The sequence below is a fragment of the Geotrypetes seraphini genome, chromosome 14, assembly GCF_902459505.1.
Source record: "Geotrypetes seraphini chromosome 14, aGeoSer1.1, whole genome shotgun sequence".
NCBI lineage: Eukaryota > Metazoa > Chordata > Amphibia > Gymnophiona > Dermophiidae > Geotrypetes > Geotrypetes seraphini.
In genome coordinates this window covers 4,139,986-4,156,033 of record NC_047097.1, presented here as the reverse complement: position 1 = coordinate 4,156,033, position 16,048 = coordinate 4,139,986, and the positions used below count along the sequence as shown (strand labels likewise).

At 41.6% G+C, this 16,048-nt stretch overlaps 1 protein-coding gene across 1 annotated transcript in view; it reads left to right on the top strand.

Annotated features, from left to right (window-relative positions):
- Positions 1-16,048, top strand: part of TBC1D2B (TBC1 domain family member 2B) — a 134,542-nt gene that overhangs the window by 78,749 nt on the left and 39,745 nt on the right. Inside the window, exons 5-6 of the mRNA XM_033920189.1 lie at positions 4,027-4,253; positions 9,091-9,483. Of these exons, the coding sequence (XP_033776080.1) occupies positions 4,027-4,253; positions 9,091-9,483 (620 nt within the window). The remainder of the gene's footprint in view (positions 1-4,026; positions 4,254-9,090; positions 9,484-16,048) is intronic.

The window sequence follows — 16,048 nt, the reverse complement described above, 5'->3', positions numbered from 1 at the left end:
TGGGTCCCTGCTAAGCAATGAAGGCTCATGTGTGCACGTTGATTTATTGGTGTCATTGAATTTACACTTGAATTTGAATAAGTTAAAAAGAATAATAATTTAACAAAAAAATTTTGAAAAATTAAAAAAAACGTTTAAAATAACTTAAATTAAGAAAACGTTAGAGTGGAGGTTTTTTGATCAATGAAAGAGACCCATCACCACTTAAAGATTATAGCAGAATGATATATGTTACCAACGTGGTGTTCTGAGATCTTTACCTCCACTTAGGCATTATATCTATTGCCAACCTGTTGAGGTACTTGGAAAAATATATACACCTAACTGCTGTTAGCACCAATGTGCTAGTGTTAGTTTTGTGGTTTAAATGACACAGTGGCTTCTAGGTTTTGCAAGGTCCATGGTGCACTGCGTGGTTAAAACTAGACTTAATGGTGTGCTGGAGACACAGGAGGTAAGTATGAAGCCGTTCGCCTGTTGACCTGGGAGAGAGGAGCAGAGGAGAAGAATAGTCTGCTGAAATGGGGCAGAGAACAGATAATGCCCACACAATCTCTTCTAGATCTCAAGTTTGAGGGCCGTATAATAGAACATTTCCATTAGCTTTACTCACAAGATTCTCTGTTTTATTTCTAATACCTAATTATAAATCACAGGGCCAGATGCACAAAGCTCCAGACACTGGGAGGAGCCTAAGGCCCTGATTGGCTCAGGCACCTAAACCCCTCAGCCAGTCATAGCCTTAGGTCCCTCCCAGTGGACCTCAAGATGCACCGGGAAGGGGAAGGCCCGCCATTTTGTAAAGGCGGGCTTGCTAGCAGGAAGGAGTGGATATCCCTCCTGTCCGCCTTCAATACTAGGTACAGGGAACCCCAGCGGCAGGAGGAAGTGGGCATCCCTCCTGCTGATTTAAAGTATGGGGGGGGGGGAAGATTTATAGGCTTAGTTCATGTGCCTATTTATAAAACAAAAAACAACCCAGCTGATTGGATATTCCCTTGCTGGCTCCAAAGCAAGAGCCGGCAAGAGAACTCCCGATTCAAGCTTGCAGCCAGGTCCGAGCTGTCACTTTCCTATCAGTGCCTGAGCTATGACAGCTCAGACCTTGTCATTAAGTTTTGCATGGGGAAACAACAAGTTCTCCTGCTGTGTATTACACAGAATGTTCATTAGAATATTAATGAGCTCCTTGTAATGCATTTGCATAGGATTCTCGAGAGCTACTACCATTCTACAGAGAAGCCTTTTGTGCATCAGGAGGAAAGTTTCCTTGCAAGTAAGACAGGTTAAAACCAGTCTTACTTGCAAGGAAATCTTTTGTGCATCGGGGCTGCAGTTAGTGCCACCAAGTGAGCAGCAGTAAATGCATGCAAAATATTACAGGAAAGAAAAGTTTGGATTGCCAGATATTTGTTTAGATTATATTTGAAGAATTAAGTACATTATTTCTTTTTAATTAACACTTTTCCCAAGTTCCTGCATTTTTCTGGACTGCAGAATTAATGCTTGCTACAAGAATGTCTGGTCTGTCAGATAATCTTGTGTGGTCCAAAAGCAGTTACAAGAGAAGCATACTAATTTTATACAAATGACACCAATTAGATAATGGTGCAGTATGCTTTCCATGTGCTCATTTGTTCATAAGGTTACTGGGATGTGCAGAGTCTTGTAATGACTACTGCTGTAGTTATTTTAATCCACGCTACTCTGTTTTTCATGGTAGTTTATAGTAGGAATTTGGAGTTATCACCAATTAAGAAAAATTGAGGTTTGGATCTAATTGACCCCCTAGAATACCAGAATCTGGCCTTGTTTCATCATGCCATATCAACAGCCTCTAATTCAGAGCATTCTTAGTATTATAGTTTGCGTGTTAGAGATTAGGTGAGATCAGTACAAATAACATACCAGCGTGTAGGATATACAATCCTATACTTAAATTGCTATATGTCCTTGAAATCTAAGCTGTCTTCACTAGTGTGGTTTCTTATGGACAAAGAGGACAAAAAAAGAAACCATAAAACATAAAACTCCAAACTCTGACCAGCGTTTCCCACGGGAGCCTCACATCGCATGCTTTTAAAAATTATATGTTTTATGGTTTCTATTTCCATTTAGTTCTTCTCACACCTGGTACGATTCGCAGCTAGGACCCCCTGAGGAAGGAGTGTTTCTTTAAAACACGGACCATGTCGGGTCCCGGTGTTCTACAAGAACCATTATTAGGAAAATAATATCTGTTGACTTTCAATAAAATTCCTGATTTCAGTACATCATTTCTGCAGTTTTCCTTTTTTTTTTTGTCCTTGCTACTTGATCTCTACTGCAGAACCGTTGGATTTTTTTCTTTGTTTTCATTTTCTTATGGACAGAAACGGGCTGGGCATGGCTGCCTATTCCCCCCAGAGTAATGTCGGTAGAAACAAAGTATTGATAGATTGTGTTTGAAGTGTAATATAAAATGCCTGAAGGACAAGATGCAGCTGGTGATGACCACTTAGATCAGTGGTTCCCAAACCTGTCCTGGGGGACCCCCAGCCAGTCAGGTTTTCCAGATATCCCTAATGAATATGCATGAGAGAGATTTGCATACCTGTCACTTCCATTATATGCAAATCTCTCTCATGCATATTCATTAGGGATATCTTGAAAACCTGACTGGCTGGGGGTCCCCCAGGACAGATTTGGGAACCACTGACTTAGATGCATTTAATGTCCTTTATCGCAGTGTTCTGTGAAGCAGCTAGACGTTTTGTAGGCTGTGATACATTTAAAGCAGTAGGTCTCTAACCTGACCTGGAAGACCACCAGCCAGTCGAATTTTCAGGATATCCGTAATGAATATGTATGAGGCAGGTTTGCATGCCCGTCACCTCCATTAAATGCAAATCTCTTTCATGCATACTAAAGATATCCTGAAACCTGATTACCTGGTTCCCTAGGACAGGGTTGAGAACCACTGTTTTAAAGCACCATCTACAAAGATATTGTGCAGAAGCTTTAAAGATCTCACAAGTAGTGTATAAAGTATCTCAAGATCATTTTGCTGTAACATCTATCTTGTTGGGTCTTCAAAACGTGCCACAGCCTGAAAAGACTTGTTTTTTTGAGGACTAATATTGCCAGGAACCCCACATCAATGGTTCCCAAACCTGTCGTAGGATTCCCCACATCTAGCTGGGTTTTCAGCATATGTGCCGTGAATATTCACATGAGAGTTGTATGTCCTGCTTCTACTGCATTCATGTTTCACATTCATAATCTGGCTGGCAGTTCCCTTGGGAAACCACTGCCCTGCACTATGAACCGGTCATGATTTATTTTCTTTCTGAAAAGGGTGCAGAATAGGATGCAATGGGTTACTATGATGCATCTCCAGTTCTCAAGGGCTGCAAACTGGTCTGTTGAATATGTTCCAGATATATTTGTGCACAGTGACGCAGAACATGCAAATTTCATATTCATTACTGAGGTCCTGAAAACTAAAGCAATTTCTAGCCTATGAGGACTGGAAATGGAAACCTCTGTAACAGAGATGAAAAGTGGGTTTTATAACTGCCAAGCACTTGGAGCCCAATGAAAGAAATTTGGACTTCTGGAACTGTTTGCCATAAAAGACTGAAGTGAATCTTTAAAAATATTTATTTAAAATATTTCTATCCCGCAAATCCAACAATGCTATGCAGGTTCCAAAATTACAAACATACTCAAATAAAATACAAAAAATAAACGCATATAATAACAAACCATACAATAAACACATACAATAACAAACAATATTTTTGATGATTGTACTCGTATTTCCAACATAACATTTTAGTTATAGCCCTTTGTTCTCCTTCTACCAACTTATGAATATCTTAAAAATTCAGCCCGGAAGAATGTAAAATTAAAATCTTCAAACCCAGGTTGGCACCTGTCAAAGTATCAGATATGTAGCTTTTCAAAGGAAGTTCAGGTAGTTTCTATAAGATCATCTTTACTGTGGAAGATGGTTCTGCCTTAACAAAATTGTCTTTTGAATAGGCATGGCAAGCTCAGCTTTCACATTTGATTTTGGACGAATTCAGTACAAAGGGAAACGCCCTTTAAGAGAAATGATCACCTTAAACAAGAACAGGCACAGCTTTGAGTCGGCTGCGGTTGAATGGGTTTCTGGTAATGGCGGCAAAAATACATCGGAGGTGTGCCTGAAGTTTCAGAACCAGCAAGAGGAAATAGAGAAATTAAAGAAAGATCTCACCAGCCAGAAGGTAACAGTTTAAGTCTCCTAGCAGGAGAATAAAATGGCAAGATGTGGAAAGCTCTAAGCAGTCTTGTTTGTGCTTGCAAATCTATCACATTTTTAGCGTTATGTCTCAGCGAATCGGAAAAATTCCATATACTTTAGGAAAAAATTGAGATACTTACAATCTGTCTTAATGGGCTACACTGGAGCAGCAAGTTGATGTTCCCCATTATTTAAAGATAGAATGATTATTAAATATGTCTTTATCAAACAGTCATATGTATCTCCTATAGCTCTTCATTGTGTCTTTGATGCAAATCTGTAGAACAAGCAGATCTTCAAAATTAATTCTAGAGGTGCATTCAGCCTTGATGTAATAAGACAACAGGGCAAGTATTCCCCATATCGTATATACCAGGGGTAGGGAACTCCGGTCCTCGAGAGCCGTATTCCAGTCGGGTTTTCAGGATTTCCCCAATGAATATGCATGAGATCTATTTGCATGCACTGCTTTCAATGCATATTCATTGGGGAAATCCTGAAAACCCAACTGGAATACGGCTCTCGAGGACCGGAGTTCCCTACCCCTGGTATATACACTAAACAACAACAAAAAAAACCCACCAAAATGTTTTTTGTTATATCTTCCACAGAACTCAGCTGATTCTTATGAAATTTATGTATTTATTCAATTTTCTATACTGTTCTCCTAGGGGAACTCAGAACAGTTTACATGAATTTAGTCAGGTACTCAAGCATGTTTCCCTATCTGTCCTGGTGGGCTTACAACCTATCTAATGTACCTGGGGCAATGGGGGGATTAAGTGACTTGCCCAGGGTCACAAGGAGCAGCGTGGGTTTGAACCCATGACCCCAGGGTGCTGAGGCTGTAGCTTTAACCACTGCGCCACACACTCCCTCATGTCTTGAATGAAGTTGATGTAAAAAGTTGTAAATATTTCACACCACAACACTTCCTTGTGAAAATGAATTGTGAACTGAATAAAAACACATCAAAAAGTTTTATGACATATTTTGCAGAAAAATGTAAAGTCAAAAAATGTTTCAGTTAAGCAGATGTTCGAAGTGCACTCACTTTGCATGAAGGCACACCATCGGCCTTGGCCACCACCAATATGTGGACTTATCAACGACACTCTGCTTCAGCCCAGCCCAAACAGCGATGAGGTGCGGTTTAAGGTCTTTGACGTCAGATATCGCTGTCTGGTAGACACATTCCTGTGTCAGCCCCCAGATCTGGTAGTCAACTGGGTTTATGTTTGGTGAATTCACAAGTCTGGGCTCTCTCAATGTAGCAGTTCTATGGTGTCGTTTGCCCGATGTGCTGGGGCATTGTCCTGTTGGAAGATAATGTAGCCCCCTGACATGCGACTGATCGCTGGCAACGGTTTCTGTATTAACGAGGATGTCCGGTAGTATGCGCCGTTGATCTTAACCCCAGGATCGATGAAGAACAGATCTGTGAATCCGAGTTTCAAGATTGTGACTGAGACCATGACTGATTGGCTGAAGGTCAGACAGGTCTGTAGTAGGCATTTGGCATTAACTTCACGCTTCAGTGTTGTTGAAGGCAGGAACAGGCAATCATTCTGTGTGTTAATCGTTGGAGCTAGTGTAAATATCTTTTCATCTGTAAACCAGATGAAGCTGACGCTGTGCTCCGAGTACTTGGTCAAAAGCTGCTTGCACCATTTCAGGCATGTGTCTTTGTGTAAAGTTAGCTCATGGGCACAATTCTTTTGAAGACACTCTAATTTTAGATCATCATGAATTTTCCTAACCTGGCTTAGTCTTGCTGTTTGTGGCACGTCCTCCTGGCTGAGTACAAGATCGCGTACAACGTCACTGTGCTCTTGTGTGCAAATCAAGCGTGGTCGTCTGCTGCCTGCTTTACAGTCCACAGTGCCCGTTGCTCGGATATTGCGTAGCAGCACATCAAGGCCGTTTTTGTTCCAACTTTTCTGTGGGAACTCTTTCAACAATCATTGACTGCTATACCAAGTTCTTTATCAGAATTTGGGCTTCTGCAGTGAAAACCATTTAGATACAGAGACTACAGTAAAACCTTGGATTGCAAGTAACTTGGTTTGCAAGTGTTTTGCAAGACAAGCAAAACATTTGATTAAATTTTAACTTGATATACAAGCAATGTCTTGCAATACGAGTACATGCAGTATACACGTGTCACATCATCACAATTGAGCCGATGATTCTTCTCTCTTTGACGCTCCTGGAGTGTAGTGACTGTTCTAAACGAGCAGTCTTGCAATATGAGTACATACAGTATACACGTGTCATGCACACGTGTCGCATCATTACAGCTGAGCCAATGGTTCTTCTCTCTCTGATGCTGCGGGAGTGTAGTGACTGTTCTACATGAGCGAGGGCTTGCAATTCAAGTACATATAGTATTTTGTATTAAAGTTTTTGGACTGTGGAACGAATCGTCCGAGTTTCCATTATTTCCTATGGGGAAATTCGCTTTGATATACAAGTGCTTTGGATTACAAGAATACTTCTGGAACGAATTATGCTCGCAAACCAAGGTTTTACTATATTTACAAACTATCGTCTGCTGCGCATATCCCATAGCAACAGTTCATTTTCACAAGGTAGTGTTATGATGTGGTGGGAAATATTTTATAACAGCTTCATTCACACAACCCACTAAATTTCATAAGAATCGACCAAGTTCTGTAGAAGATAATGACAAAAATCATTTTGGTGTGGGGGAGGGGGGGTTGGCTCACAGTGTACTGGACTATAAACCGAGAAAGTTTTGGTAAAATTAAAGCCCCAGAAAAAAACAGAATCATCTTATCTATGCAACCCTATCTGGGCCAGCAGCTCTGTCTTCCTTTCTTCCACTTCCTGTAGAAAGTTGTTTCCCTCCACCACCCCCCCCCCCCCCCCTCCAGCTTGGGAATCCCACTGCACTCTGTTTACTAGTACCTATAAAAAATAGCTTCTGAGTTGCAGCAGCGATCCTGGGAAGCTGCTTGCCACAGAGCACACTATAATTCCCCCCTCTCCCCGCCCCCACCAAACAGGAAGTCTACTCACTTCCTGTTTGGCAGGAAGAATAATTGTGTGTTCAAGGAAAGGCCACATGCAGCCTCCAAGTATTGCTGCTCCAGCAGCAAAGCTACTTTTTGCAGATTCCTGGGTGGAGGAGGGGGGAGAGAGTAGGAACAGTTTTCCGCCAGAGGTAGAAGGGAGAGGTGCTGACCCAGGTGAGGGTTGATCTATGCATGGATCAAGGGATTTTAAACCATTTCTAGGTCAAAAACTGCTCTCAACCTGGAGTCAAGTATATGTGGTATTTTACATGTTCTCGGCAAAAGGCCAACAAATTCCCATTTTCAATACAGAACGGAAAGCTTACATTCAGTAAGGACAGTGGCGTTGTAAGGGGGGTTAAGTCCGCCCCGGGCGCCATCTTGGTGGGGGCTCCAGCATCTGTCCTCCCTCCCCCCCACCTGCACCTTTCCTCCCCCTCTCACTACCACACGCATCCTTTCCCTTCCCCCTGTACCTCTTTAGCATTCCCGGCGCGAGCAACAATCCCAATGCCACTGAATAAGGAGTTGAAGTGTGTTTGAGTTAATCCCTTCACGCCATCGTTGTGGTTGGCTCTTTCACACAGTAATAAAGACTCATTAACATAGCATCAGATAAACTGCAGTAGCAATTAAAATTGTTATAACTGCTGGATTTACATAAAGCCTAGTTGAACTAAACTGTTAGCATTGAGTTTTCTCTAACTGCAGTTTTGTATGGCAGGTTATAGAAAACTTTCAAGTAATGTAGGTTAGTAATTCAAATACAAACCTGCCGCTACTATGACATTGTAGCCTATTGGTACCAGCCTGGCTAACTTATGTTAAGAAAGTCTGTACCTGTACTTAGATGATGGCATCAATCTAAGCATTCTTGAGGCAGGGTTGGGAAAGGATGAACACTTTTGAACACCCACACACATGTAATAGTGTGTAAAATGTGAATGCATAAATACCTAGGCTAATTTTGAAAATGGAAATGTCTACATTATCATTTTTTTTTTTTTTTTGGAAAATTCATCAGTACATGTGTATGGAAAAGTATTGCCTCTAGCCAATGAGTTGGAGCTCCAAAGAAATGGAAGATTAATTCTTCAATCTGAAGTTTGGTTCATAGACAACGGCGCGAAAGACAAAAGCGCGCGCCGACAATTGAGCGCAGCGCACGCCGCCGCGCCACTCTAAATTACAGTTTTTAGGGGTTCCGACGGGGGGGTTTTGTTGGGGAACCCCCCCAGTTTACTTAATAGGCATCGCGCTGGCGTTATGGGGGGTTTGGGGGGGTTGTAACCCTTCACATTTTACTGTAAACTGAACTTTTTCCCTAAAAACGGAAAAAGTGAAGTTTTCAGTAAAATGTGGGGGGTTACAACCCCCCACACCCCCCACAACGCCCCGTGATGTCTATTAAGTAAAGTGGGGGGGGGGTTTCCCACACACACACCCCCGTCGGAGCACTAAAAACAGTAATTTAGAGCGGCGCGCGCGGCGCTCAATTGTCTGGGCGCGCCTTTGTCCCGGCGCGCTTTTGACCTGACACCTTGAAGTTTATTACCTTTGCTGTGTAACAAAATAAAGGTAAACAAGTATTTCTGATAAGATTTTATTTTTAGGTTATACAAGCAATCATGAATTTGCTTCATGAAATGCATGATTATTGGCAATCCAGTCATTCATTAATCAAATTCTAATTTTCTCATAAACTTTTAATACAAATGGACTTTATTGCTCCAGATGAATTCTTCCAGAATTTAGACAGTTCAATTATGTTCTTTTTCTTAGGAGCTTGTGCGACTCTTGCAGCAGACAGTTAGATCTTCCCAATATGATAAATACATAGTAAGTCCCCTTTGTGATGGCAACTCAAAAGACAAGCTAGAGCTGGTACACCAGAAGGACAATCAGATTTTGGGTCTCAACAACCAGCTTGAAAAACTGAACCTGGAAAAAGAGAACCTTCAACAGGAAGTTAGAAATCTCAAATCTAAAGTTGGTGAACTGAATGACCAGTTGAGTATGCTAATGGAAACCATTCAAGCCAAAGACGAAGTGATAATGAAGCTCTCCCGGCAACTCAGTGACTGTGAGCGGAATCAAGCCCCCCAGAGTGGAACCGCCGACGCTTCTCTGTTAACAACTCCCCAGAAGGATCTGCAGGACCTGAACAAAATAAAGGTAGGCCCACAGGAGATGAATGATTAAGGGTGAGGATTCATTGCAGTGAAATAAATACAATGGCATAAGTTGAAATGTTTTGTCTCTTCAGTTTAGTGAGGGATTAAATGTAGGCATAGCTATTTGGAAATTTAGTATCCAAAGAGGGGCATAATCAAAAGGGACGTCTAAGTCCGTTTACGTCCATCTCGCAAGTCGTCCAAGTTAAAAAGAGCCTAAGACACATTTTCGAAAGATACGTCCAACTTTTTTTTACTTTTGAAAATTGTCTAATTATACGTCCTGCCGATCTGATCGTCCAAGCCACTAAATCGTCCGTCTTAATACCATATTTCCGTCCAACTTTCCGTCCAAGTCCAAAACGCCTAGAACAAGTCCTGTTGGATGTGGGAGGGGTCTGCAAAGTGATGGACTTCACACCCAGACATGCCACCTAAATAGTGGGGTACCTTACAGGGCATTGCTGTGAACTTCACAAAAAGGGTGCCATGGCTTCTCCTCACTACAGCTCCCTTATAGGTGATGGTGAGCCCCCCAAACCACCTCCAGAATCCCCTAGACCCACTTAACTACCACCCCAATAGCCCTTATGGCTACAGGAGCCACTTATATGCCAGTAAAAAAGAGTTTTGGGGGTGTATAGGGCAGTGCACATGTTTAAGTATCAATGCAGTGATTACAGGGGCTTATGGGCATGGGTCCTCCTCTCTATGGGTCCCTAACCCACCTCCAAGACGACTTAAGCTGCCTCTGTGCTGGACGACTAGGCTTTCCTATGCCCGGTTGCCAGGTGATGATGGTCTGGAGGCTGAAATTTAAAGTTGTGAATAAAATTTTCGTGGGGGGAGTTGGTGATCACTGGGGTAGTGTGTGGGGGGTCTGTGTTATGTGTTTGCAGTGCTTATCTGGTGAGTTTAGGTGGGTTTTTGTGACTTAGACTATGTTTTACAAGGTCTAAGTCACAATGTCCAAGTTCCGTCGATCCTGGGCTGTATAACTTTGGGTTATACATGCTGTACGACTAAGTCTAAGCCAGCCCATGTCCCGCCCAACTCCTGCCCTTGACACGCCTCCCGAAACGCCCCATTTAGCTTTGGACATTGAGCGGCACTATGAAGGCCTAGGTCGTTTAGAAATACGTCCAAAACCCGTTTTTATTTTCGGCGCTTGGAAGTTTTTGAGAAATGTTCGTCCAAGTGCCAACTTAGGCCGTTTTTTGGACGTTTTTCTCTTTCAATTATGAGCCCCAAAGTGTTTTCCGTGATGAACATTCAGGATTGTACAGTTAACATTCATTTTCCATTTAGTCTTTCACTAATAAAGAAGCTGAGAGTAGTCTTGGCTGGGTCAGATTTCTTTTTTTTCCCTAGAAACTGTTTATTTTAGCGCATCTTTTTTCCCCCCCCCCTTCAAACAGTTCTCTACAAATGAGATTTATGTCTTTTAATTTGATAGAATGGAAGATGACTTCATTTGGATCTGTTCTTTTCAATAATAAATCAGGCATGTATCTTCATAATTAATATTTACGTACTTTCTGCTTTTATGGAAGCTGTCAATTTAGCATTAGCTTTGGCTACATTAGTTTGAACTTCTACTTACAAGTTTCTTTAATTTACTTTTGGCTATTAATGGCATTGTCTCCCACTGAAGCACTGTGGGACCGAGTAATAAGCTGTTATATCACAGCAGTTTCAGTTTTCCCACTTTCATCTTACTAATGATGTAAATTTTAACATAGGAAAAATCAAAAGTTAAAACTACAATATGGACATTAATGTTCATGTGTAATGAGAAACGATTTATGATATTTATATGGTTTGTTGTTTCGTAATATTGTGTATGTGAAGATGAAATCCGCCTTGTTAAAGACGGGCTATAAATAATCTATAAGCTATAGACTATATCAGTGAATTATAACGCAGCAGGCATGCAAAATGCATAAAAAGGCCAAATCCATAATTGATCTGTGTGTAGCAAAGAAACAAAAGCAGAACTTTTTATAAAATATGTAGCACCAAATCGGGAGCAAAGGGGGTCATTCAGGCTGCTCTGTGGTACTTCACATCAAATGATCGTCTTCAGCTCAGACCCCTGGCCCATGTAGCCCAGGTGAGAGTTTGTGCTTTTGGAGCCATCTGGTCCCAGACACACACGTGTTAACACCATGGTAATTTGCATGCTAGTTTACGGCATCGAGAGTAAAAGTTCCTTGCAGCATGTGTGCAAAAAGACTGAAGACTCCGTGCATCCTCATAATGCATGGTTTATTATATCGGCCCATGTGCTTCTGACAGATAGCCAAAGTCAGCTCCAGAGGATTAGCAACAGAATGTCATAGGGAAGCAGTGGTCAAAACTGGCTGTTTATATTTCAGTATACTGAAACCTTGTGATAGTAACTTCCTTAATTTTGTGTTTCCAGAGGCCTCATTTCTATCCTGTGATTTCAGTGGAAAACAAATCTCTGTTCAGTGAATGAACAAAGCAATAGAAAGCAGGAAGTAGAATTTTCTTCTTTTTAGTTGTTAATTTTCTTGCTGATGGTCATAGCTCCAGGATGTTTGCGCTTTATACTGAATGCAAGCTCTCGTTCCTTTCCATTAATGAATCGCCTTCTCCCTCACCCCCTACCTGTTAGTGCATCCTGTTCCAGACCTGGACACCTTGAAATGTGAACTGCTTCAATTCATCCCAACAGTATTTCTCCTGAAAGAAGTTTTGAATTAATATTCCTGTCAGAAATTACCAGTATGATCAAGTTTTGATGTGATGACTTTCTGATGTGCATCTGAGCCCACAAGATTATTTGGCTTGGGACTGAATCATGTTTTTAAATGAATTTTCATGGAAGAAGCAAGCTTATGTATTAATCTGCTTTGCCATACAGGAACCAATACAACACTATTACCCTTCAAGGGGGATCAAGAGGAAAAATTATTATCAATAGAGGTGAGCCTTGAGGACATACTCAAACAGATAGATAGACTAAAAACGGACAAATCGCCGGGACCAGATGGAATCCACCCGAGAATACTGAAGGAGCTTAGAGAGAAAATAGCTGAGTTACTACAGAAGATTTGCAACCTTGAAAACAGGGGTAGTCCCGGAGGACTGGAGGATAGTGAATGTTACACCTATCTTCAAAAAGGGATCCAGAGGCGACCCAGGGAACTACAGACCAGTGAGCTTGACCTCAGTTCTGGGGAAGATGGCCGAATCATTAATCAAAGACAGCATCAATGAGCATATAGAAAGAAATAATCTGATGAGAACCAGCCAGCATGGTTTCTGTAAAGGAAGATTCTGCCAAACGAACCTACTGCACTTCTTTGAGGGGATAAACGATCAATTGGACAAAGGTGACCCCATAGACATCATCTATCTGGACTTCCAAAAAGCCTTTGACAAGGTACCCCACGAGCGCCTGCTAAGGAAACTGTGGAACCACGGGGTGGAAGGGGACATGCACAGATGGATCTGTAATTGGCTGGCGGACAGGAAGCAGAGGGTAGGAGTAAAAGGACACTACTCTGACTGGGAAACAGTCACGAGCGGTGTCCCGCAGGGGTCAGTGCTGGGACAACTGCTGTTCAATATATTCATTAATGACCTGGAAGTGGGGACAAAGTGCGAAGTTATAAAATTTGCGGACGACACAAAACTCGGGGGGGATGGTATTGGGGAAAAGCAACCTAGAAAGGGACTTGGGGGTTTTAGTGGACCAATCAATGAAGTTGGGAGCACAATGCGCAGCGGCCTCAAAGAAGGCAAACAGAATGTTGGGCATTATCATAAAAGGAATCACTACCAGAACCAAAGAAGTTGTCCTGCCGCTATATCAGGCGATGGTATGCCCGCATCTGGAATACTGCATTCAATACTGGTCACCGTACCTTAAGAAGGATATGGCGACACTCGAGAGGGTCCAGAGAAGAGCAACAAAAGTGATAAAGGGCACAGAAGACCTTTCATATGCTGAGAGGCTGGAGAAACTGGGGCTCTTTACCCTGGAAAAACGGAGACTTAGAGGGGACATGATAGAAACTTACAAGATCATAAAGGGTATAGAGAGGGGCAGATTCTTCAGAATGGCGGGGGAAACAAAAACAAGAGGGCACTCAAGAAAATTGAAGGGAGAAAGATTCAGAACAAAGGCTAGGAAGTTCTTCTTCACTCAGAGTGGTGGATACCTGGAATGCACTTCCGGAGGAGGTGGTAGAGCAGAGTATGATTTTGGGTTTCAAAAAGGGGTTGGACAAGTTCTTGAAGGAAAAGGAGATTGAGGGGTATACTTAGAGGGGTACTATATAGGATAAAATGTCTTAAGTAAAGGATCACTTACAGGTCACTGCCCTGGGGGGCCGTCGCGGGAGCTGACTGCTGGGCACGATGGACCTATGGTCTGACTCGACAGAGGCGATGCTTATGTTCTTATGCTTATGTTCTATGTTCTTATTTCTATAGTGCTACCAGATGCATGCAGTTCTGTACATTAAGCACACAAGAGACAGTCCCTGCTTAAAAAAGCTTACAGTAGAGAATGACATGGGGACCATTTACCGCTCTAAACTGTGGTCACCGCAGTAAATGTGCAGGAATGGAGGCATGTACAACTGGTTTACCGCAGGAATGGGGACAAGACCTTTCACCGCCCTGCAGGAGCAATGAAAAGTCTTGCTCCTGTGGTAAAAAAATCACACCCATGTCAGACTCGGCATCTCCCTCCTAGGTCTTCTTGCGCCTATTTTACCTTCAGGAGCCAGCCATACCACGATGAAGACAGAAGGAACCCAAAACCAAAGCCTGAGACCAATGTGATTTGAAGAATAAAATTACCAGACAACAAAAGGTAGAAAAAAAATAAATTTATTTTATATTTTGTGATTAGAATATTTCAGATTTGAAATATGTATCCTGCTATTGCTGGTATTACACATAACTGGGGACTGCAAAGCCCAGGCTGTGCTTTTTTAGCTTCCAGCTGGCTTAGGGCTCTCTCTCTGACCAGGGGGCAGTTGCCCTAGTTGCTCTCCCCTAACACTGAAGTTTTCTGTTAGCTTGATTTTTCTGTGTAGCATTCTGTAGTAATTTGGTTTGTTCAGTTTTCACAATAGTGGAGGGGATATTTGTGAAAGGGAGGGGAGACAGGGGTTTTGTTGATTCTTGCTCTGTATTATTTGTGTATATAAAATGACAATTGTACAGAATATTGTCTCTTTATACTTTAATAAAATAAGTTCAGTATAAAATCATAACTATTCGAGGCTTGTGCGGATGGAATCTGACAGTTTGCAGGGCAGGGACAGGGACTGAGCTCGCGGGGACGGGGCAGGGATGGGCACAAGCTCATGGGGATGGGGCGGGAACGGTGCTAAATTTTTTTTTTCCCCGTGTCATTTTCTAGCTTACAGTCTAAACATAAAATTCAGTTCTATACCGCAAATACCGCTAAGTTCTATGCGGTTCACAAAAGATAAAGTACAGATGAATACAGCAACAAGTATCTAACTTCCAAAAGATTCTATAAAGAGATGTGTTTTTAAAGCACATCAAAACTGTTGGTAAGAATTAGAAGATGTAAATACGTGATTCAGTTCCTTAACCCATGAAGCTGCTTGAAAAGACAGCAGACACTTCTGGAATTTTTTTAATTTACATCCCTTTGCAGATGGAAATGAGAAAAGGAATGTTTGGATTTTGTAATAATAAAAGATTCCATAAAATATTCTGGAATAAGACCTGTCAGTGCCTTTAAACAAATACAGCCAAACTTAAACTTAATCCGCACCTCAACTGGTAACCAATGCAATTGACGATAGAAATAGGTAACGTGATCATACTTCTTCAAGTTATAAATCAATCTAACCGCTGGGTTCTGTATTATACGCAGTCTTTGAAGATGAACAATATTGCAATAATCGAGTTGACTAAGAACCAATGATTGTACTAATAATCGAAAGGAATTGATATGGAAATATGCTAAAATGCTTCTCAGTTTCCACAATACGTAAAAGCCCTTTCGGACCATTGAATCAACCTGATTTTTCATAGTAAGAGTTTGATCAAGGATTACTCCAAGTCTAATTATGACAGAAATACAGGACAAAGGGTGAATTAATATATGCTGCTCATGAAGGAAAATATAAAGGGATGAAGAGATAGAGAAGGTAGAGGCTACAGAGGAAATGAGAAACGGATATAGTGTATTACAAGTGGGAAGGTTTTGTTCAGGATTAATGCGGTGGTAGCATACAATTTTGTGGGCATACAGATGCAGAAAAGGATTTTGAATAGGAGCTAATCCTCTGCAAAGCCTTGCGTTAAATTGCATTAAGTTGTTTTTTTTTATTCACTCATTTTTGCTGTTGCTTTGGACTTAAAATTGGAACCAGCTTCTATCATGTTATGAAATAGTGAGACTTCAGTATTTACTATATATAGTCTTTTTTTTTTCCAGCCACTACAGTAGTAATATATATACAGTGGAACCTTGGTTTACGAGCATAATTCGTTCCAGAAGCATGCTCGTAAACCAAATTGCTCGTATATCAAAGCAAGTTTCC